At 40.1% G+C, this 22,659-nt stretch overlaps 3 protein-coding genes across 4 annotated transcripts in view; 1 reads left to right on the top strand and 2 right to left on the bottom strand.

Annotated features, from left to right (window-relative positions):
- The window catches only part of LOC146521565 (uncharacterized), a 56,047-nt gene extending 47,009 nt beyond the window's left edge, over positions 1 to 9,038 (top strand). For both annotated transcript variants that reach the window (XM_085155082.1, XM_085155081.1), the window contains exon 9: positions 7,797 to 9,038. In XM_085155082.1, coding sequence (XP_085011208.1) covers positions 7,797 to 7,813 — 17 coding nt within the window. In that variant the 3' untranslated portion in view covers positions 7,814 to 9,038. The remainder of the gene's footprint in view (positions 1 to 7,796) is intronic.
- The window catches only part of LOC146521561 (Fc receptor-like protein 5), an 84,547-nt gene that overhangs the window by 9,708 nt on the left and 52,180 nt on the right, over positions 1 to 22,659 (bottom strand). The window lies entirely within an intron of this gene.
- On the bottom strand, positions 7,147 to 11,211 carry LOC146521564 (butyrophilin subfamily 2 member A2-like). Its single transcript, XM_085155329.1, has 3 exons — positions 10,367 to 11,211; positions 7,859 to 8,212; positions 7,147 to 7,790 (listed from the first exon to the last, which is right to left on the bottom strand). Exons 1-3 carry the CDS (start codon positions 10,434 to 10,436, stop codon positions 7,639 to 7,641), a joined length of 576 nt encoding a protein of 191 aa, XP_085011455.1. The 5' UTR covers positions 10,437 to 11,211; the 3' UTR covers positions 7,147 to 7,638.

The raw sequence follows: 22,659 nt of genomic DNA, 5'->3' as shown, positions 1-22,659 counted from the left end.
TTGTTACTCTACCTTTATTTCCAAACTTTATGGTTAACACACACAGACCCTGTTCGTTTCTGCTGTTTCCTAAGCACAGAATGTTTTTCATACCTCTTCTGCAAGAGTGTGTGGAGATACAGAAATTCTTTTATTGCTGCCATATGACCTGCATCATTATAATTGCATTAATAACATTATTTACAGCATTATGCCATTTAATAATATTTCTCACAGTATTGATATTGCATTAAAGTTGTTTATTGAAGATGTTCATTTAAGGATCCTTTTATTATGTTAACTTTTATTACAGGTACGGCCAGGAGTATTTCGTACACATTGCATATTTGTGCTTATTTCGAGTAGATGTTTGATGTTAAAGATTTTAAGCTTCACTGGTGTGACTGTCCAGGTGATCCATGGTGTGGGAAACTAGAACATGGAAGGATGATTGCATGCATGCTTACAATACACATATAATCTAGGAATGTGTCAGGCCTGAGGCCTTAACTCATTTAGTGTCCAACTGCATTTTGTTCTACTTGGTAACAGATGACCGGAGTCGACAACCAGCCCTCAGAGACCTTGAAGGCTTGAAGTTATTACCTTGTTTGGAAGGTGTTATAGAAAAGAGAAGTTCTATGTCTGTTTATAGCCATCTAAGATGTACCATTTACTGTAACTGACGTCTTTAACCTATTTTTACGCCATGGGGGGGCGTGCACCTCACTGCTTTATAAGTGTTCTCAACATTTACTTTTTGTCAGAAGACGTATGCTGATGTTTTCTCCTGGCTGTTAATAAACTCACCGTTTGATTGCTTTTTTCTGGGGCCTCCGTGGTTTGTGACACTGCTCTACATTGATTGATTTCGCGACAAGTGGTTTTTTATGAGTATGTGGGTTGTGTTAGTAATGAGGGTGTTTACAGAGTTAGACTGACTCTAATGAGAAGGATCTTAAATAAATTAGGATGGGATTTTCTATAAGTCCCAAATGTTGACATTTTGCAGTGTTTTAATGAGAAACAGGGAACATGAGAGCTCGTTGTAGCTGTTGCAGGCCTTCAGATGGGCCTGTTTTATACAGAAAAACACGAGCAGGAGACATAAGTTGTGTTCAGTCTGCAAGCTCTTCCTCATCTATTTATTAAACAGAATTTCACCATCTTTTTCTGTCCATGTACACATTGTCATGTTGTCGTCATATAAAACACAACATTAACTCAAATTTACACAATAATGACCTTTTATTGGTCCCTTTTACATACAGTGTAACTTACAACTAAATCCTCCTGCTCTGCAGCTTCAATAATATATCTGAGCAGATTCACTAACACTGATTAACCTGCTTATTATTCACTTTGTAAACTCTCTTTATCTCTGAACACATACAACAATACACAACGTCTGACAGTGACAAACAAACGTATTCCACCGTCTCCCAAAATAAATACATACCAGGCTGTATGTACAGCATAGAAACAAAACGAGTGAGAACTAGATCATGTAGAAATCCTGTTTCAACATGATGTATGTGATCATACATTTATAGGTGTTACACACTGCTTCCCAAAAAATTTAATCATCAAATTAATAAATGAAAATATAATGATAGAAATAATTCTGGAAATAAAAAATAACTTTTGGTGAAAGTGGACTGTAGCAGTCATTTGGGACTAGCTGCTCTATGAAGACTTGATTACATCCAGCTTTGATTTACATGATTGCTTATTAACCCTTTAAAACCGGTTGGAGCGGCAAGCTCTGTTTTGCGTAACTATTTTTAAATCCCGGTAGCTCTGCAACCACGTAAGCTAGCGCAATAATTTTTTTTGCATATAAAACCGGAGGAGTTGTACTTACATCTTATGCCATCAGCTTGTCCTCGGTCACAGTTTCCTTCCACATATAGCTTTGCAAAAACTGCATAAAAAGCACTTGCAGCAACAAAAACATAATATTCCAGACACACGCTTTGCCGATCCGATCAGCTGGTTGTAACACTTCCTAGTCCATCAGCTCGAACTATCGCATGTCCGCCATTACCTGCCCAAAACTGGAAGTGACGTCATTTTCGCGGAAATGTAGTTTTTTACCATCAGGGCCTCATGAGCCTATACTTGTGTTTTTAAAAGTTATGTTTGACTTTATGACTTTCTGTGTCGTTTCTGGGATGCTTAGAACTCATATTGCACTGCTGGAAATAGTTTATTTTGATGCACATGCTGCTTTTTTGCAAATTTGCACTATAATATTTATTTTTGTTTTTCCTGCAGTATATAAAAATTGGTGTATTTCAAAAATCAAACTATGAAGACACTCAAAATAAATTTCCTGTGGTGGGAAACTATTTTGTGCAACTTTTTTGTATTTACAGTTTTGAGGGATAAGCCTCTTAAATTTCTCTAACTAGAAATATATGTTAAAAAAACAAAAACGATTTTCAATTTTTTTGTAGTTTACTGCACTTTTTTGCAATTTATGTAATTGCTATTGCTATGCACCGACAGGAGCTGTCTCCTGTCGGTGGCGCTGTCACTTGGTGTTCGCTCGCTCGCTCTGTGGTATAGTATCGCTTCCTGTTCCTGCTCAAACACAGTGGTGTTTCTGAGTAGCTTATTTGCTTAGCAGTTTAATTAACAACTTTTAAATACATTCTTTTTTCACAGTATAATCTTCACGTGCTTCATCCGAAGCACACTTTCTGTGTACTCACTACCTAATTTATAGTATTCACTCACTGTCTCTGTACTGTTTCGCTAGCTTAGCTCGTAGCCGACCCGTTAGCACCATGGCTACTTCACCTGTCCCTTCTGCACTTTCTTGCTCATTGTGTCAGATGTTTAGTTACTCCTCGGCCTCCTTTAGCAGTAATGATATCTGTAACAAATGTAGCATATTTGCAGCTCTGGAGGCCAGGATTACTGAATTGGAGACTCGGCTTTGCACCCTGCTCTCACCCTTAGCTAGCCAGGCCCCTGTAGCTGGTGCAGCCGAAGATAGCGTAGGCCCCGCTAGCTGTTCCCCGGCAGACCCCAAGCAGCTGGGGAAAGGCTGGGTAACGGTGAGAAGGAAGCGTAGTCCTAAACAGAAGCCCCAGGTACACCACCAACCCGTTCATGTGTCTAACCGTTTTTCCCCACTCGGTGACACACCCGCCGGGGGTCAAACTCTGGTAATTGGTGACTCTGTTCTCAGACATGTGAAGCTAGAGACACCGGCAACCATAGTCAATTGTCTTCCAGGGGCCAGAGCAGGCGACATTGAAGGAAATTTAAAACTGCTGGCTAAGGGTAAACGTAAATTCAATAAAATCATAATTCACGTCGGCAGTAATGACACCCGGTTACGCCAATCGGAGGTCACTAAAATCAATATTGAATCGGTGTGTAACTTTGCCAAAACAATGTCGGACTCTGTAGTTTTCTCTGGTCCCCTCCCCAATCAGACCAGGAGTGACATGTTTAGCCGCATGTTCTCCTTAAATTGCTGGCTGTCTGAGTGGTGTCCCAGAAACGATGTGGGCTTCATAGATAATTGGCAAACCTTCTGGAGGAAACCTGGTCTTGTTAGGAGAGATGGCATCCATCCCACTTTGGATGGAGCAGCTCTCATTTCTAGAAATATCGACAAATTTATTAAACCCCTCAAAACATGACTATCCAGAGTTGGGACCAGGAAGCAGAGTTGCAGTCTTACACGCCTCTCTGCAGCTTCTCTCCTCCTGCTACCCCCCCAAAAACCCATCTCCATAGAGACTGTGTCTGCTTCCAAAAAGACAAAAAACAAACAACTTAAACAATCACAAAGAAAGAATAATACAGTATCCACATCTGAACCAAAGAGTAAAACAGTGAAATGTGGATTATTAAATATTAGGTCTCTCTCCTCCAAGTCTCTGTTAGTACATGACTTAATAATTGATCAACAAATTGATTTACTCTGCCTTACAGAAACCTGGTTGCAGCAGGATGATTATGTTAGTTTAAATGAATCAACACCCCCGAGTCATTCTAACTACCAGAAATCTCGAAGCACAGGTCGAGGGGGCGGTGTGGCAGCAATTTTTCACACCAGTCTATTAATTAATGATAGACCAAGACAGACTTTTAATTCATTTGAAAGCCTGATGCTTAACATTGTCCACCCCAGCTGTGAAACTCAGAAACCAGTCTTACTTGTTATCATCTATCGTCCACCTGGGCCTTACACAGAGTTTCTGTCTGATTTCTCAGACTTTATATCTAATTTAGTTCTGAGCTCAGATAAAATAATTATTGTGGGTGATTTTAACATCCATGTAGATGCTAAAAATGACAGCCTCAACATGGCATTTAATCTGTTGTTAGACTCAATTGGTTTCTCTCAAAATGTAAAAGAACCCACCCACCACTTTAATCACACTCTAGATCTTGTTTTAACATATGGCATAGAAACTGAACATTTAACAGTGTTTCCTGAAAACCCTCTCCTGTCTGATCATTTCTTGATAACATTTACATTTACAATAATTGATTACGCAGCAGTGGAGAGTGGACTTTATCAAAGTAGATGTCTTTCTGAAAGCGCTGTAACTAAGTTTAAGAATATAATCCAGCCACTGTTATCATCGTCAATGCCCTGTACCAACACAGAGCAGAGCAGCTATCTGAACGCTACCCCAACAGAGGTCGATTATCTTGTTAATAATTTCACCTCCTCACTACGTACGACTCTGGATACTGTAGCTCCAGTGAAAACTAAGGTCTCTAATCAGAAGTACCTGACCCCGTGGTATAATTCTCAAACACGTACCCTAAAGCAGATGACTCGTAATCTGGAGAGGAAATGGCGTGTCACAAATTTAGAGGATCATCATTTAGCCTGGAGAAATAGTTTGTTGCTTTATAAGAAAGCCCTCCGCGAAGCCAGAACAGCTTACTACTCATCACTGATTGAAGAAAATAAGAACAACCCCAGGTTTCTCTTCAGCACTGTAGCCAGGCTGACAAAAAGTCAGAGCTCTGTTGAGCCAACCATCCCTTTAACGTTAACTAGTGATGACTTCATGAACTTCTTCACAAATAAAATTTTTATCATTAGAGAAAAAATTACCAATAATCATCCCACAGATGTAATATTATCTACAGCTACTCTTAGTTCCATTGATGTTAAGTTAGACTCTTTTTTTCCAATCGATCTTTCTGAGTTAACTTCAATAATTACTTCCTCCAAACCATCAACGTGTCTTTTAGACCCCATTCCTACAAAACTGCTCAAAGAAGTCCTGCCATTGATTAATTCTTCGATCTTATATATGATCAACCTATCTCTAATAATCGGCTATGTACCACAGGCCTTCAAGGTGGCTGCAGTTAAACCTTTACTCAAAAAGCCATCTCTAGACCCAGCAGTCTTAGCTAATTATAGGCCAATCTCCAACCTTCCTTTCATATCAAAAATCCTTGAAAGAGTAGTTGTCAAACAGCTAACAGATCATCTGCAGAGGAATGGTTTATTTGAAGAGTTTCAGTCAGGTTTCAGAGTTCATCACAGCACAGAAACAGCTTTATTGAAGGTTACAAATGATCTTCTTATGGCCTCTGACAGTAGACTCATCTCTGTGCTTGTCCTTCTTGACCTTAGTGCAGCATTCGATACTGTTGACCATAATATTCTATTAGAGCGATTAGAACATGCTGTAGGTATTACAGGTATTGCACTGCAGTGGTTTGTATCATATCTATCTAATAGACTCCAATTTGTGCATGTAAATGGAGAGTCCTCTTCACACACTGAGGTTAATTATGGAGTTCCACAGGGTTCGGTGCTAGGACCAATTCTGTTTACATTATACATGCTTCCCCTAGGCAGCATCATTAGAAGACATAGCATACATTTTCACTGCTATGCAGATGACACCCAGCTCTATCTGTCCATGAAGCCAGATAACACACACCAATTAGTTAAACTGCAGGAATGTCTTAAAGACATAAAGACTTGGATGGCCACTAACTTTCTGCTTCTTAACTCAGATAAAACTGAGGTCATTGTACTCGGCGCTGAAAAGCTTAGAAATATGGTATCTAACCAGATTCTTACTCTGGATGGCATTACCTTGGCCTCCAGTAACACTGTGAGGAACCTTGGAGTCATTTTTGACCAGGATATGTCCTTCAACGCACATATTAAACAAATATGTAAGACTGCGTTCTTCCATTTGCGCAACATCTCTAAAATTAGAAATATCCTGTCTCAGAGTGACGCTGAAAAACTAGTTCATGCATTTATTACTTCCAGGCTGGACTACTGCAATTCATTATTATCAGGATGTCCAAAAAACTCACTGAAAAGCCTTCAGTTAATCCAAAATGCTGCAGCAAGAGTACTGACAGGGACTAGAAGGAGAGAGCATATTTCTCCTGTTTTGGCTTCCCTTCATTGGCTTCCTGTTAAATCCAGAATTGAATTCAAAATCCTGCTCCTCACATACAAGGTCTTAAATAATCAGGCCCCATCTTATCTTAATGACCTTGTAGTACCATATCACCCTATTAGAGCACTTCGCTCCCGCTCTGCAGGCCTACTTGTTGTTCCTAGAGTATTTAAAAGTAGAATGGGAGGGAGAGCCTTCAGTTTTCAGGCCCCTCTTCTGTGGAACCAGCTTCCAGTTTGGATTCAGGAGACAGACACTATCTCTACTTTTAAGATTAGGCTTAAAACCTTCCTTTTTGCTAAAGCATATAGTTAGGGCTGGACCAGGTGACCCTGAATCCTCCCTTAGTTATGCTGCAATAGATGTAGGCTGCCGGGGGATTCCCATGATGCATTGAGTTTTTCCTTTCCAGTCACCTTTCTCACTCACTATGTATTAACAGACCTCTCTGTATTGAATCGTATCTGTTATTAATCTCTGTCTCTCTTCCACAGCATGTCTTTATCCTGTCTTCCTTCTCTCACCCCAACCGGTCGCAGCAGATGGCCGCCCCTCCCTGAGCCTGGTTCTGCCGGAGGTTTCTTCCTGTTAAAAGGGAGTTTTTCCTTCCCACTGTCGCCAAAGTGCTTGCTCATAGGGGGTCATATGATTGTTGGGCTTTTCTCTGTATCTATGAAGCGCCTTGAGGCGACATTTGTTGTGATTTGGCGCTATATAAATAAAATTGAATTGAATTGAAATTGAATTGAATTAATGTATACATATTATTAAAATCTGGGCTATAATGGTTGTATTGATGTATAGCAACTTGAAATGCTCCCAAAAATGGCTCTACAGCATGTAAAAATATAATATAAGCTCTGGCGGACTTGGTTCTATGGTAGGTCTTAAAGGGTTAACAGCTAAACAATCTTGGAAAAGAAAACACTTTATTTCATTTATTTATTTAATCTTTTTAATAATGTTTCTAAAGAAACACTAAAGACATTATTAAATAAATTCAGGATGTGTTAGACATCTACAACCCACTGAGCAAATTGACCTCGGAGTGACTTTTATCTGCCATTTCTGTAACACCAGATGAGGTCTTTCAAGTTGTGGACCTAGTTTGGATATATAGATGTTCAGAATTGGTCATGGACTGATGGACCCAGTATAGACATGATCTGCACGTCTATCCCATGTCCACTGTTTAGTGGGTAGGTGACTTAAGGTTCACCTGTCGAGTCATCTGATGGCTGGATCAAATCTTCTTCTCCTGTGTTTTGGGTATTGTGAAGGTCATAAAAAAAGCAAGAGCTAGTGTAGCAAGTATAACACTAACTGTTAAAAAAAAGTCCAGTTCAGAGGATACATCCTCGTTCCCTTTGCCTTTCCTGTGTCCTCCTGTCTGACCTGCAGGTGAGAAACAGGTGTGAGGTGTCAGCTGTCAGGTAGGTGATGAGTGAAGAACAGAAACTCACCTGGAGGAACAACTCTCAGGTAGACGGTGCTGATATATTCAAAAATGCTTTTCCTGCCATTTGTTCCTCTCTGGATGACGTAACACTGAAATGTTCCAGTGTCATCACTCGTCACATCCTTCAGAGTCAAAGACACGTCTCCGTCCTTCATCTGTCTGTCCTGCAGATCCACCCGGTTCACAAATGATGGAAGCTGGTTGAATGAAATAAACTGCTCACCCCGGTACATAAGGACATGTCCTTCCTGCAGGTCAAGTCTGAACCACTCCACAGCTCTGATGGGCACGCTGATGTTTGGAGTTTGACATGGCAAAGACACGTTCTGTCCAGGCTCAGCTTTGATGATTTTCCCATCTGAAACAGGGGAAAACCTTATTAGTTCACAGACAGAGAGCCCGCAGAGCTCAGCTGAACTAAAAAGTCTTTTTAATCTGAGATATGGTGTGAGATAGAAGTATCTGACACACCGTGAGTTCCTGCAGTATGTAAATACATTTAATTAAAGCAGAGAGAACATTTATAATAAATATAGTATTCTTACAATTACCCACAAAAATGTTTACTTAAGTTTTCATCTCAGATAAGTGTGTTAGCTTTGGCAAGCATGGATGCATCATTGGCAAATCTACACATAAACTAATCAAAGTGTTGAAATATATACCTTATTTTAAATAAAACAGTTTTAAAGCCTTATTTCAGACTCACTGTTGCAGTAAGATCAGAAGGACCTGTTTTATTATTATTATGAACAAACAGGATGTCTTGACAAACCAGACTTACAACAGCAACACAGATAGGAAACAGTCATTACACATTCAACAGCTGCACACAGACTTCCCCAGTTGTACGGATTCCCTTCATTTATTTGAGAGACTGTCGGTCCAGAACATGGCTGTCACCAAAACACAGCCCCCAGAGCATAAGGAGAAAGCCTATTTAGTAACTGGCTATCAGCGTGGTAGATAACACAGTTGGGGTCACTATACTGAATACCTGGTATGAAATGAATTTTCTTACTCTACAGTGTTTGAGAGCAGTGCTTTTTAGTTAATATTTATTAATATTCTGTTTTATTTTTTTTATTTTTCAGTGTTGCAATTTGTAGTCAGTCCCTTAAAACTTCGGCTCATGTATGTCTGAGATCAACTCCTTTGAATGAAAATGAGGTTGTAGATTTTTTTAATAACATGAAACGATGGTGTTATTGGAGCTCTGATGAAATTTCTGATAGAAGTTCAAAAATGGTGAATTTCAAGTTAACCTTAAAAAGGGAAGCGATGCAACTCTAATTGAGAAAAACAAGAACATTATTTCAACATGTGTTTTGATAGCATTTTCCAGACATCTCATTCATAAACCTTTCACATAAACGCCATAACCATATTAATGCAGCAAATCTCCGTTAGCGAGTTAACGTGAATCGCCCCGTGCATGGTCCTGCACGGTGCTAACGAGTTAAGGAGCTAACCACGCTAACGCGTACAACATTTACTAAAATATTTGATACTTTGTATATTTAAAACACAATCTTAAATGTTAAATCTAAATATTACAGGAAACTAAATATTTAGCTTACATGCAAATTTATATTACCGGTCAATGGAAATACCAAAATAAAAGCTTTACGAAAACCTCCAGTGCTAAAGTGTGTGGTAGTGGTCCAGTTCTTCTTACCGCCATAAGCTGCTTCACTTCTTGCCAGCACAAACACGATTTAGCTGAAAACATCAAAAGAGCCATCCAAAGGTTCAGCAGTAGTGCACCCTCAGCAGCTGCAGTCTCCACCTCACAATCACCACAGCACATGTCCAGCTAAATCTCTGGAGTTTAAATGAACCCATTTTCTCAACCATATCTAAGGGTTAACAAAATCAGAACTTTCACTGACTCTACTTTCTGGAGCAGGGGCTCAGATCTTTAGAAACTCCTCAGTAGCATCTGATCGTGTCATGTACTCATAGACAGCAAGAATCCAAACATGGCTTTTAGTTGTGTGTTTCTATTTGTGAATCCTCTTCAGAACAAGGTGAAAGTTCTGCATAATCAGCTCATCCTGTTCCACAATGCCATCGCTGCATACTATGCTGGAAATCAACAGCAGCTGGAACAGACACTCAAGCAGTTCCACATCAAGTTGAAAATGCCAGGCGAGGACAGTCCATCTTGGCTGGAAGAGCACTAATCATTCCTTTTCGAAGCCTTTTTGGCTCCATTTGACAGGACATGTCAAATTTACAGAGAAACTACAGGAGCTTTCTTCCCTCTTTAACGCTATTGTCGCTGCTTTTCGAACTTTGAGAACTGTAAATGAAAATAATGCAAAAACGGAAAAAAAACCTCCCACATTCCATTTTTCTTTGTTAAATCGTTTTTTCTTCTTGGTGATTTCAGATCATTGAAACACGCACTTTTGCACTGTTTGACAGATGTGTCAAACAGATGTTGCTGCAGTAAACGCGTTTGGAAACTCTACATGGCCTTTTGTATTCCAGCGTATGATTGTTTCACCTGTAGAGGACAACAGGAGGCAGACAGACAGTAAAATCTGGCAGAGAGACGAGCTTTTCACAGCCGGCATTTCATCCACTTCTGCTCATTCAAAGCTAAATAAAACTATTCTAAATTTCTAAATGATTAAGCTTTTTTCCCCCAGGAAGAACAGAATAACTGTGTTTTAAACCTGACTAGGTTAAACACTGGTCAGTGTCATATCAGCTCTGCATGCTTATTTTCAGCCTCTCTCTCTCTGACTGTCTCATGAGGAAAGAGGAGTTGATGTTGATTATGAAATCCAGGACTATTTACAAAACAATGCCAAAGATAATGACGTTCGTGCATAAAGATAACAGGGAGTGCCTGTGGGAGAGCAGACTGACTTGTTTTCTTTTTTTATTAGTTATTTGAGGTGTTTGTTTTAACAGATGCCCTGATGAATGCATTGTCTCCACCCACTAAGCATTACATGGGTGTCATCCTTTCTGTCAGTAAACACTATTACTCAAGTACTTGATTTAATTCTAAAATTTTTAGGGCTGTAGAGTGGGTTCATATTAACTGTCAAAACATTTTTTTTTACATCGACCAAGTCTTCCCGGTCAACTTGATGATTTAATGTCCTAAAACTGAAAAGAAAAACTGTAAAACTGCTATTAGACTTGCAAGTGCGTTAAGGAGATTCCTTGTCCCCACTGCTGGGGAGTGATCATTACCAAGAGAGGCTACAGATACTGTCAGCAACCATGTCTATATGGATGACATCAAGCTATATGCAGGAGTGAATGAGCTCCTTGGAGGGAGTGCCCATTTCCCACAGCAAACACAGAGATGAGTTAATATAGGCAATACTGGTCCACCATGTTACTGACTTTCCCTAATCATGAACATTGTAATAAAGTATTTTTATTTTATTTTATTCTGAATAACATAATATGTTTATTTATATTGTAAGTAAGTACTCACTAAGTAAGTAAGTAATTACAGTACTTACTTATTTATATAGCACCAACTTACAACAACATTTACCTCAAGATACTTTTTATTGTAAGGTAACTACGTTACAATAACAAAAGGTGAACGATAAATGATAAAAGTCGTTATTTAAAACTCGTGCACATACGCACACATCGGAGGTTCTGTTCATGCTCCTGCAAAGTATAACAAAAACATCTCATTGATGACGCATCAAACCATGATGAAAATCCATCCATCTTCATCCGCTTTATCCGGGCCGGGTCGCGGGGGCAGCAGCCTAAGCAGAGAGGCCCAGACCTCCCTCTCCCCAGCCACCTCCTCCAGCTTATCCAGGGGAACACCAAGGCGTTCCCAGGCCAGCCGAGAGATATAATCTCTCCAGCGTGTCCTGGGTCTGCCCCAGGGCCTCCTCCCGGTGGGACATGCCCGGAACACCTCACCTAGGAGGCGCCCAGGAGGCATCCTTGTCAGATGCCCAAACCACCTCAGCTGGCTCCTTTCGATGTGGAGCAGCAGCAGCTCTACTCTGAGCCCCTCCCAGATGGCCAAACTTCTCACCCTATCTCTAAGGGAGAAGCCACGCCAGCCACCCTTCGGAGGAAGCTCATTTCTGCCGCTTGTATCCGCGATCTCGTTCTTTCGGTCACTACCCACAGCTCGTGGCCATAGGTGAGGGTAGGGACGTAGATCGACCGGTAAATTGAGAGCTTCGCTTTTACACTCAGCTCCCTCTTCACCACGACGGACCGGTGCAGCGTCTGCATTACTGCAGCTGCAGCCCCAATCTGTCTGTCGATCTCCGGCTCCCTTCTCCCATCACTCGCGAACAAGACCCCGAGATACTTGAACTCCTCCACTTGGGGCAGGAACTCATCCCCAACCCGGAGTGGGCACTCCACCCTTTTCCGGCTGAGAACCATGGCCTCAGATTTGGAGGTGCTGATCCTCATTCCTGATCCACACTCAGCTGCGAACCGTTCCAGTGCGAGCTGGAGGGCCTCACCCGATGAAGCCAACAGAACCACATCATCCGCAAAAATCAGAGATGAGATTCTGAGGCCACCAAAGCGAAAGCCCTCCGCCACTTGGCTGCACCTAGAAATCCTGTCCATAAAAATTATGAACAGAATCGGTGACAAAGGGCAGCCCTGGCGGAGCCCATCACCCACCGGGAACGAGTCCGACTTATTGCCGGCAATGCGAACCAAGCTCTTGCAACGGTTGTATAGGGATCGAATGGCCCGTAGCAATGGGCCAGACACCCCCATACTCCCGCAACACCTCCCACAGGACACCCCGAGGGACACGGTTGAATGCCTTCTCCAAGTCTACAAAACACATTCAATTCAATTCAATTCAATTCAATTTTATTTATATAGCGCCAAATCACAACAAATGTCGCCTCAAGGCGCTTCATAGATACAGAGAAAAGCCCAACAATCATATGACCCCCTATGAGCAAGCACTTTGGCGACAGTGGGAAGGAAAAACTCCCTTTTAACAGGAAGAAACCTCTGGCAGAACCAGGCTCAGGGAGGGGCGGGGCCATCTGCTGTGACCGGTTGGGGTGAGAGAAGGAAGACAGGATAAAGACATGCTGTGGAAGAGAGACAGAGATTAATAACAGATACGATTCAATACAGAGAGGTCTGTTAATACATAGTGAGTGAGAAAGGTGACTGGAAAGGAAAAACTCAATGCATCATGGGAATCCCCCGGCAGCCTACATCTATTGCAGCATAACTAAGGGAGGATTCAGGGTCACCTGGTCCAGCCCTAACTATATGCTTTAGCAAAAAGGAAAGTTTTAAGCCTAATCTTAAAAGTAGAGATAGTGTCTGTCTCCCGAATCCAAACTGGAAGCTGGTTCCACAGAAGAGGGGCCTGAAAACTAAAGGCTCTCCCTCCCATTCTACTTTTAAATACTCTAGGAACAACAAGTAGGCCTGCAGAGCGAGAGCGAAGTGCTCTAATAGGGTGATATGGTACTACAAGGTCATTAAGATAAGATGGGGCCTGATTATTTAAGACCTTGTATGTGAGGAGCAGGATTTTGAATTCAATTCTGGATTTAACAGGAAGCCAATGAAGGGAAGCCAAAACAGGAGAAATATGCTCTCTCTTTCTAGTCCCTGTCAGTACTCTTGCTGCAGCAAGTGTAGACTGGTTGGGCAAACTCCCATGCACCCTCAAGTATCCCTGAGAGGATAAAGAGCTGGTCCAGTGTTCCGCGACCAGGACGAAAACCGCATTGTTCCTCCTGCATCCGAGGTTCGACTAGCGGACGAACTCTCCTTTCCAGCACCCTGGCATAGACTTTCTGTCATGATCCTGAGTCCGTGACTCAGTGATTTTGTGTTTGGTGTATTTATTGTTATTATTTTCATTATTATGTGTGAGCTGTTTTGGGATGGTTTGTGTTTTGGGATTTTAGATACTGGGTTTCTGGGTTTGTGCTCCCTCTGTTGGTCCCTGGTGTTAGTATTCCCCTGTCTCGTCAGGTTAATCAGGTCCACTTGTGTCTCCCACCTGTGTGTGATTTCCCAGTGTACCTCTGTGTATTTATAGTGTGTGTTTGCCTCTGTTCCTCGTCGTGTTGTCTGTGTTCATCCTCTGTGTTACCCTGCGTACTCTGCATTTCTCCGTGAATCCCCTGCGTGTTCTCCCTGCTGTCCTCCCTCCATGTTCAGGTTTGCTACTCTTTGGTTTAGTTTCTCCCAGTTTATTTCATCCGTAGTTTTTGCTTCAGCCACTGCCCGAGCCGCATTGCGCTTGGCCTGCCGATACCTGTCGGCTGGCTCCGGAGTGATGAAAATCTTATACGTATAATCGTTGGACTGATTCCAGATCAGATTAAAGCTGCACCAACTGGTTTAACAGAACAGAAAATTCTTGTCCTCATTCACTCCATGACAAAGCAAAATCTCAATCAGATACATACACAACACAACAGCTGCAGCACCTAGTGCCAAGTACCGTATCATTTTTACATTTGTTTGAAAATATTAATGTCCTTGCAGTGGATTTCTTAGTAAGCAAGGACAAGCAAGTAGCTGTGGGACCTTCCTGGTAGTGGGTCCTTTTGTCCTTTCCCCTTTGTTGTACAGCACACAGGGTTTAAAGGTGGTTTGTTTGTACATGTGGTCTTTCTCTTTCTGTTACAGGCTTCAAGCACAGGTAGGTATTTAAAAAGTTACAAATCAGTGTTATGACAAAGTGTTGATGATGTCACTTCACTGAACCCCTGAACTCAACTTCACCTGGTAAATCAATTATTAAATTACAAAAAGAGTATATTTGTAATTATATATGTTTAAAGTACATGTTTAACTATTTAAACATATACTTTATGTATCTGCACAAAACAGATGACAACGATTACAGAATTTTAATGTTTGATTCTATTTTATTTTTCATTTGGGGTGCTGAAATTGTGTTCAAAATTTTTTAAAAATATTTAATTACTGTAATTAATTTACTGGTGATAAAAATGTGTCACTAGTCAGATTGACGGTCTGTAACCTGCCTGCTCTGTAGTATAAAGTGACATTTGACCTAGCCTCCTGCTGCTCTGCTCAGGCAGTGTCGTCTCCTAAACGGAGTAATTCCAGCAGTGATGAAGCATGAAGCATGAAGCATGATTATTTCCTGATGTGTGCCAAATGTGGGAATTAAGTTCAAGTCATTCTGTCATGGTGGATTTGAACAGGTGATTTAATGTAGCAGTGAGCTTTTTCCATGCGCTGATCTAACTTTTGAGTATGAAAGTGTGAGAACAACTTAGAAATTAAAATCCCATGTGTTATTTGTCTGAGGATGCTACATCACATTGCAGCATCTTTGAAATCTTTTATGCTGGAGGGCATCAATTGACCATAAACAACAGTGTAGCCCTCTTATAAATACAAATAACCTCAAATCCAGTTTAAAGCATTCCTATACTGTCAGTGGAACCTAAACACATGCATGGTTGTGTGTGTGTGTACATAGTGTATATATATGAATATAGATAGATAGATGCATAGATAAATAGATACATAGATAGATTGCCGGTTCAGATAGAGGGGGAGGAGGTGGAGGTGGAGGTGGTCAACAGGTACAAGTGCCTCGGGCTGTGGGTGGACAACAAACTGGACTGGTCATGCAACACAGAGCACCTGTACAAAAAAGCCCAAAGCCGACTGTACTTCCTCAGGAGGCTGAGGTCTTTAACATCTGCAGGAAGCTCCTGAGGATGTTTTACCAGTCGGTGGTTGCTGGAGTACTTTTCTATGCTGTGGTGTGCTGGGGGAGCAGCACAGCAAAGAAGGACTCAACCAGGCTGGAAAAACTGATCAGGAAGGCTAGCTCTGTGGTCGGCATGAAGCTGGACACTCTGGTGTCAGTGGCAGAGAAAAGGACACTAAAGAAACTGCTGGACATTATGGACAATGCTGGGCATCCTCTGCACACGGCCATAAACAACCAGACGAGTCTGTTCAGTGACAGGTTGCTTCTCCCAAAGACAAGAACCAACAGACTTAAAAACTCCTTTGTCCCAAACGCCATCAGACTGTTTAACTCCTCTCTGGAGGGGAGAGGGAGGGGAAACAGGAGGACAAAGGAGGGGGGACAACTAAGCTGTAGTGCCTCTTCACTTCACTGTGCAATTACTTTTTGTTAATAGTCAACGGTGCAATAGACTTCCATACTTGAAATGTGCAATTCACTTGTATTTTTATTCCTATTTATTCTATTTATCCCCTTTGTATATTTTATCTATGTATGTCTTTGTATTTATATATGTGTGTGTGTATGTGTGTATATATATATATATATATATATATATATATATATATATATATATATATATAATATTCTGTAACTCTGTAACTTCTGTCGGTGCTGTGCTTTTTTGGAAACCGAATTTCCCAGAGGAACCCACCCGAGGGATTAATAAAGTTTTATCTTATCTTAGATAGTAATGCTGATGTTAACGCCATAACTGCGAGGGGAGGGAATTCCCCTTCCTTTCCAGGAAGGGGAATTCCCTCCCCTTGAAAATCTTAAAATCATCATGAAAACTTCTTTGGACTGAGCCTGATCAGAACACAACGCAGATGGAGAAGGACTATCAAAATAAGGCAGAAAACATGACAAACACAGAAACAGAGACCCAGGGTGCGTTCTAAAAGTACCTATTCCTAACCTAATACACTTTAGTGCAGCCAGTTCACTTCAGTAAGAGCAGCAGTGGGAATTACTGGCGCAAAAACGTTAACCAAGTGTTTCTCTTTATAAACAACCAGCCATTGTACAAATAAAATGTTCATGTTGTCTTCCAAACAGTTTCACTAACACTGGATGGACAGGAAGCATTTGCGATGTCTTCTCCGGCGCTGATAATTGCCGTCTGTCTTGTGTCGGTGACGTAAAAGACAGATTTAATGCGACATGACCGTTCAAACAGCAGTCGCTTTCTAAAACATCAGATATGTATCGGATTCAGTACCACATACGAAAGTGACCCAGATCGGATTTGAAAATATCGGATTTGTGCCGTTCACACTGTCATACCATGATAGGTCGCATTGGGCCAGAAGAGTCGGATTTGATGCGCTTTCACCTGCAGTGTGAATGTAACCTTACAGTACTAATCAGGTGGAACCAGACACAGCATACATGATCATTTTTCACGACACACCTATGTGCTGCGGCACAGTGGTTGGGAAACATTGGTATACATGACGTTGAATTGACACATTTACATAATGCAGGTTATCTTCCTGTGCATACATCTCAATACTAAATGATATATCTGATAAATGATATAATCAAAATACTTAAAATGAATAAACATTGCAGTTCCACTAACATACAGCACACAGCAATGCACAAAAAACATATGCATAATAAATCCAAAATAATAAAACTGTACTTTACATTTTACTGCTGCACTTGAAATGTTTTATAAATGTGTATATGTGACATGCAGCATGCATACATTTACATAATGATCAGCTTTTTTTTAATGACTCGTAAAATGGAGACAATGGTGCATTACAATGAAGCTCATGCATGAGTTCAGTAAGATAGATCTGTATTAACTCATCTGCCTGCATCACTTCCAAATTCATAAACCAATTTCATCAGTCTGATTCTATGATTTTCTTGCTTTCTGAGAGTCGTTAGGCCTCATCTCAGTGCTCCTCTGTCTTTCTGCCTTTCAAAGTCTCATTCATGTGACCCACCTTCTCTCTATTTCCACCCACCCCATAAGGCTCCAGGGATTTATTAGAAGAGTGCATAACAATAACTAATGTAATCAGAAAATAACACCAGAAAACATTTAAATAGAAAACCAGGTCAACAGAACGTTTTCTTAAAAATAACTAAGTAACTGTAACAGGACTAACACCGTTAGTCAGTGAGGTTGTTTTTTTTTTCTCTAGAAAAGTTGTACAAATGTAAAACACATGTTTGTTTGTGTGGTTGTTAAACTTGTTCTTCTAAAAAGTTATGTAATATAGGATTTGAAATAGTGATTGTTTTAAGCTTCAGCAAAATTAATTTTTGATACCAGCCATGAGTATGTTATACTGTTATTATTCATGTATCTGGAATATGCACTTCTTATATTGGCCATGTTACACAGTACCCTGCTGAAATGTAGGTAATTTTAGACATGATTCTCCTATTGCTGTGTCAATAAAAGCGCAAAAACTAAGAGTGCTTTTGCTGTCTTAATTTAAGATGAATTCCCTTATTTTCAGTAGCTTTTTGAAGAAATGGTGTCTTATTCTCAGGAATTTTTGCTGATTATTGTTCTCAGAGTCAAGACATAATTCTTATACTTAGCTCAATCAAGAAAGAAACAATTCAGTTTTAAGAAGATTTGTCCTATAGTAATTTTTTTTTACGTGAAAAATCTCAATTAAGGTGTAGAATCTTAAAGTAAGCAAATAATTCTTGAAAATAGCTTGTTCAAGAAAGCATAATACTCATTTTAGGTACAGATTTTCTAAATATCAAAGTGTCTTTCCTTATAATAAGTCAGATTTTCTTCAATTAAGCATACATTTTAGTCAATTTGGTCTAGTTAAAAGACATATGGCAGTTCGATTAACTTGCTAGTTTTAAGAATTCTAGTCAAGCAACTTTTGCTTACCCCATTGGCAGATTTTTTTCCTCAAAACAAGAAAATTTTGTCAGATTTAAGAATATTTGGCTTGTTTCAAGTATAGCAGTTTTTGCAGTGTACTGCCCATGATTTTATCTCATAGTCCCCCTGTTTACTTGGGATGTTCTGTTGGAATGGACAGAGTCCTCTGAAGGGAACTTGGTGCTCATACACAGTCACATCAGTACCAGGATCTTACATCAACAGCAGGAGAAACACCCACTTGTTCCATACACCTCAAATGGGAGCACGTTTGTGTCATGAACGATGATCATCTATTGTGTCTTTATCAAGAAATTATATCCTTTTTGCGCTTCTATGATTAATCTTGTGTCACCTTTAAAACTTCTCTACCAGTCTCAGGATGTCATAAACTGTCCGTAGCGACTTTACTGGATGCACGGCAGTAAGAATCAACATACCCTCATGTGCCTACAGCTGCATTCAATCCATTTTTCTTCCTCTCTTGTTGATCCTCCTTGTTCGTCATTGAGTTGGCTGTAGAGCAGGTCATCTGCTAATTGGATGGTTGTTGGTTCAATCTCTGTGTGCTCTAGTCTGGAGTTCTTACCAAGGTGTCCTTGGGCAAGTTACTGAACCCCAACTTGGTCTCTGATGCATCTATTGGCATGTGAACGTTAAAAAGCATAAAATAAGCAGAATACATGGTGTATAATGCTTTCAGTACTCGAGTAGAAAAACAACTGAAGGAGTATGGGACCTGGCACATGTGCTTGGACTGTGGTAGATCTCTGTGGCACATGAGAGAGTCATGCATCGTCTGTCACTGGGAAGGATAGAAGACCAGATCAATGTTTCCTCATATTACTGCAAATATTCCTCTGTCTCAGCTGACTCCTCTTTCTTGCTTGATTCTTTGTCTTCATCATAATTGAAATGGAAGATGTGTAGTCCTCTGACACATCTTCTATTTCAGTTTCACATTCTGAAAATTCAAGAAACTTCAAAAAGCCCAGTCACTTTCTTTCCAAGCTCCTCAGACTACCATGTCCTGGATGCCTGAGAACCTACTTGAACATAGTTCAGATTCTTCATCACTTTTCTTCACTTCATAGCCTTCTTCCACTTCTGCAGGTGGGTGATGTGCTTTTTCAGAGAAAGGGTAGCATGTGCTCTAAATATTGACAATATTTTCTTTATCTTCTAACCCTGGATCTTCCTGAACATTGATTCTCCCTCCTCATTATACTAGAGGACAATATATGCTTTGTCCTGCTGGTCATTGCTTTGCACAACATGGTAAAAAAAAAAAGTATGCTCATCAAAGTATGCAAATCTCTAGTGCAATGGAGGCTTGTGAGCATAGTTTCTGTGTATGTATTATTGTAGGGTCTACCTTACAATACGAAGCACCTTGATGTGACTGTTGTTGTGATTTGATGCTGTATAAATAAAATTTAATTGAATATAGAGCACCTTTCTCCTCATCGTTGTTTCTCCTCCCTGTTGCTGTTGTTGTTGTGGTTGTTATGACCAGTGCTTGACCCCACACAGCAGTGATCCAAGATCAAAGATGTTTGAAAGCAGTATGTTGTAGTGATGGGCAGATGAAGCTTCATGAAGCACTGAAGCTTTTCATCCAATTGATTCACCCGAGCGCAAAGCTTCTTGAAGCTTCATTTGCTCTAGTAGGACATCTACTGGACAGCCTGTAAATGTCAACAAAAAAAGGAGTGTGTAAAACATGTATATTGTAGTGATGGCAGTATACTGTGTATATTTATACTGGCAGTATGGAAAATGATTATTTGGAAATGCTTAAAATGGAAATGATCATTTACTGTGAGGTGAGGTGTGGTTGGGGTGTGGACAGTGGTTGTGCTTTTGTAACGTTGAGGTATGGACAGCTACACACTGAGGCCTCAGTCCTGCCTGTTCACATTTTATTCTGTAAAATCTGCATTTTCAATGCTTTTATGACCTTTTTAGTGGGGAGAACATAGCTAGGATTTAATGATTTAACAAATCTTTTGAATCCTTTGTCCTCCACAATGCTAAATGGCTGGGAGTCCTCAATCACCATGCTAACCAGGTTTTATCTATTTGAGATTGTTTTTGTTGTCTTTCCTCAGGAGAACAAAGCACAAATATAAATATCACACACGTAACTTATTACAGTTGTATAATATTGTTATATCATTTAGTAACATTACTGCATGCTATATCATCATGGCATTTGATGGCTCACCTGGTCTTGCTCCACAATCGGTGTTCCCCTTATTCTCATGCAAAGCTCTGTAGTGCCTAAGCATGGATGAGGTGTTGTTGTTATAGCCCAGCTCCCTGGCACATAGCAAACACTTCACCTTGTACAAAAGTAAAGCCGCTTAACATAAATTGTATTGCACCATCAGTATTATGAAAATACATCTTCTGTAGAAATTTACATACCTTGTTGGGAGGAATAAAATCACGATGTTCCCACACAGGGGAGGACATCCTCCTCTTCTTAGCTGGCTCCATTCTCTCCTGACTTTCTCTCCTCACTCTCATAAACCTCCAAACTGTCTCCAAACTCTCACTAACCGCAACTCTCCATCAAACACCCACATTTTGAATGAAGTCTGAGGGGTTTATATCGCTGTCATATCTCGCGGCAAAGTTTGAACCACTTCCTGAACCAGTCACGTGGTACAGCCGGGCAGCGAGGCTTCGGACGTCATCATTTTCAGCTCCTCCCATGAATGAAGCAAGCCTCGATACGCGCATCGCGGAAACGCCTCCTCCATTACTCGACACAAGCTTCGAAGCCTCGATACAGAACGTTGCATCACTAGTATGTTGTGAAAATACGGCCCTTTGCAACCCTTTGTACTTTGGGGTCATTTTTGTCCATGAGGACCACAGGTGTTATAAAATCCAATAAAAACCCCATAAATAAATCAAATTACTTAAAACTTATTCCAATCATGCATAGCATAGTAATGAATAACTTCTGTTATTTTCAGACCATTTGATGAATAAAAAAAAAAACACATTTTCGATAGCAAAAGATTTCTTTAGAGGACAAAAATGACTCAAAGACAACACAAATATCCTATAAAAATCCTATAAAAAGCAAAAATACTGTACTATGATTTGGTAGAAAAACTATAATTAATCAGAAATAATATATTTGGTAGAAATACTATATTTAGCACAATTGTAATAACTTAAACAGAAAAATTGGAAAAGCAAAATGGACAGCTGAAAAAATGCTAAACATGCTATGTGTCCCTCAAATATACTTGTTAAATGAAAAAAATCGGAAAAAAAATATAACAGCCACACAATTACCCGTAGAGGGGGTGAAAAAACAACTCTATAGAGGCTGTTTCCAAAGAGTAATATGGGACATCTTAATAGGATAAAGTTAATCGTATATGATTGGATTTTATAGTGAGCATTGAGGGGAGTCAGAAGTGGGGTCAAAAGGGGATGGTCGGAACAGAAGGAACGATAGCTCACAGCCCAGCGTAAACGCGAGGTGCTGTATAAGGGCTTGATTTATTTGTTTGATTTATTTGTTGTGGATACAAATAATTATGCTATAGTAATAAGGGAACATTGAAAATGTACAACTCGTTGAGGGGATGGAGGACCTAAAGGGTTGGGCAATTGAAAGGTTTCATTTTGATAGGATTTCTTTTGTTATATTCTAGCTATTATTCTCACATGAAAGTAGACTTAATGGGATAGATTAGGAATTATGTCGTGTTTCTTGGGAAACACGAAAAGGGGAAGAACTGTCATGAAATAAATATATTGTTAATCCTTATTTAGTGTTTATTGTTACTTGCTTTTAATATAGTTTAAAAGGGCTGTCTCTTAGTACAGTCTGTTCCAAAAGTACTGACAGGAAATTACAGGCTTTTGCAGAGCATACTTTTGCAGGCAGAAGGTGAAACTAAGCAGAGTGTTTGATGGAAACTTAAAGTGTGGTAAGATAAGATGACCTTTTAGTCCCACAGGTGGGAAATTTGTTTTGTTACAGCAAAAGTGCAAAGTTATGTAGCAGAAATTAGAAAACACTGGAATGCAATAAAATATAGAATAAAATAAAATACTATATACAATAGAATAAAATAGAAAAACAAATGCTATATACAACTGAGTAGGAAAAATGCAAAAATACAACTTCGTCAGAAGAAGAATTGCACAAGAATTGCAC

Source organism: Neolamprologus multifasciatus, chromosome 3, assembly GCF_963576455.1.
Source record: "Neolamprologus multifasciatus chromosome 3, fNeoMul1.2, whole genome shotgun sequence".
NCBI classification, from domain to species: Eukaryota; Metazoa; Chordata; class Actinopteri; order Cichliformes; family Cichlidae; genus Neolamprologus; species Neolamprologus multifasciatus.
The sequence above is the reverse complement of the archived record's forward strand: the minus strand, read 5'-3'. Positions and strand labels throughout refer to the sequence as shown.

What these genes read in the sequence shown, in the direction of transcription:
- LOC146521564 (XM_085155329.1), bottom strand. Translation starts at nt 10,436, where the DNA reads ATGCCGGCTGTGAAAAGCTCGTCTCTCTGCCAGATTTTACTGTCTGTC. An exon ending in CCTCCTGTTGTCCTCTACAG is followed by an intron (nt 8,213 to 10,366) that starts GTGAAACAATCA and finishes CCCCTGTTTCAG; the next exon opens with ATGGGAAAATCATCAAAGCT. An exon ending in CCTGAGAGTTGTTCCTCCAG is followed by an intron (nt 7,791 to 7,858) that starts GTGAGTTTCTGT and finishes TCTCACCTGCAG; the next exon opens with GTCAGACAGGAGGACACAGG.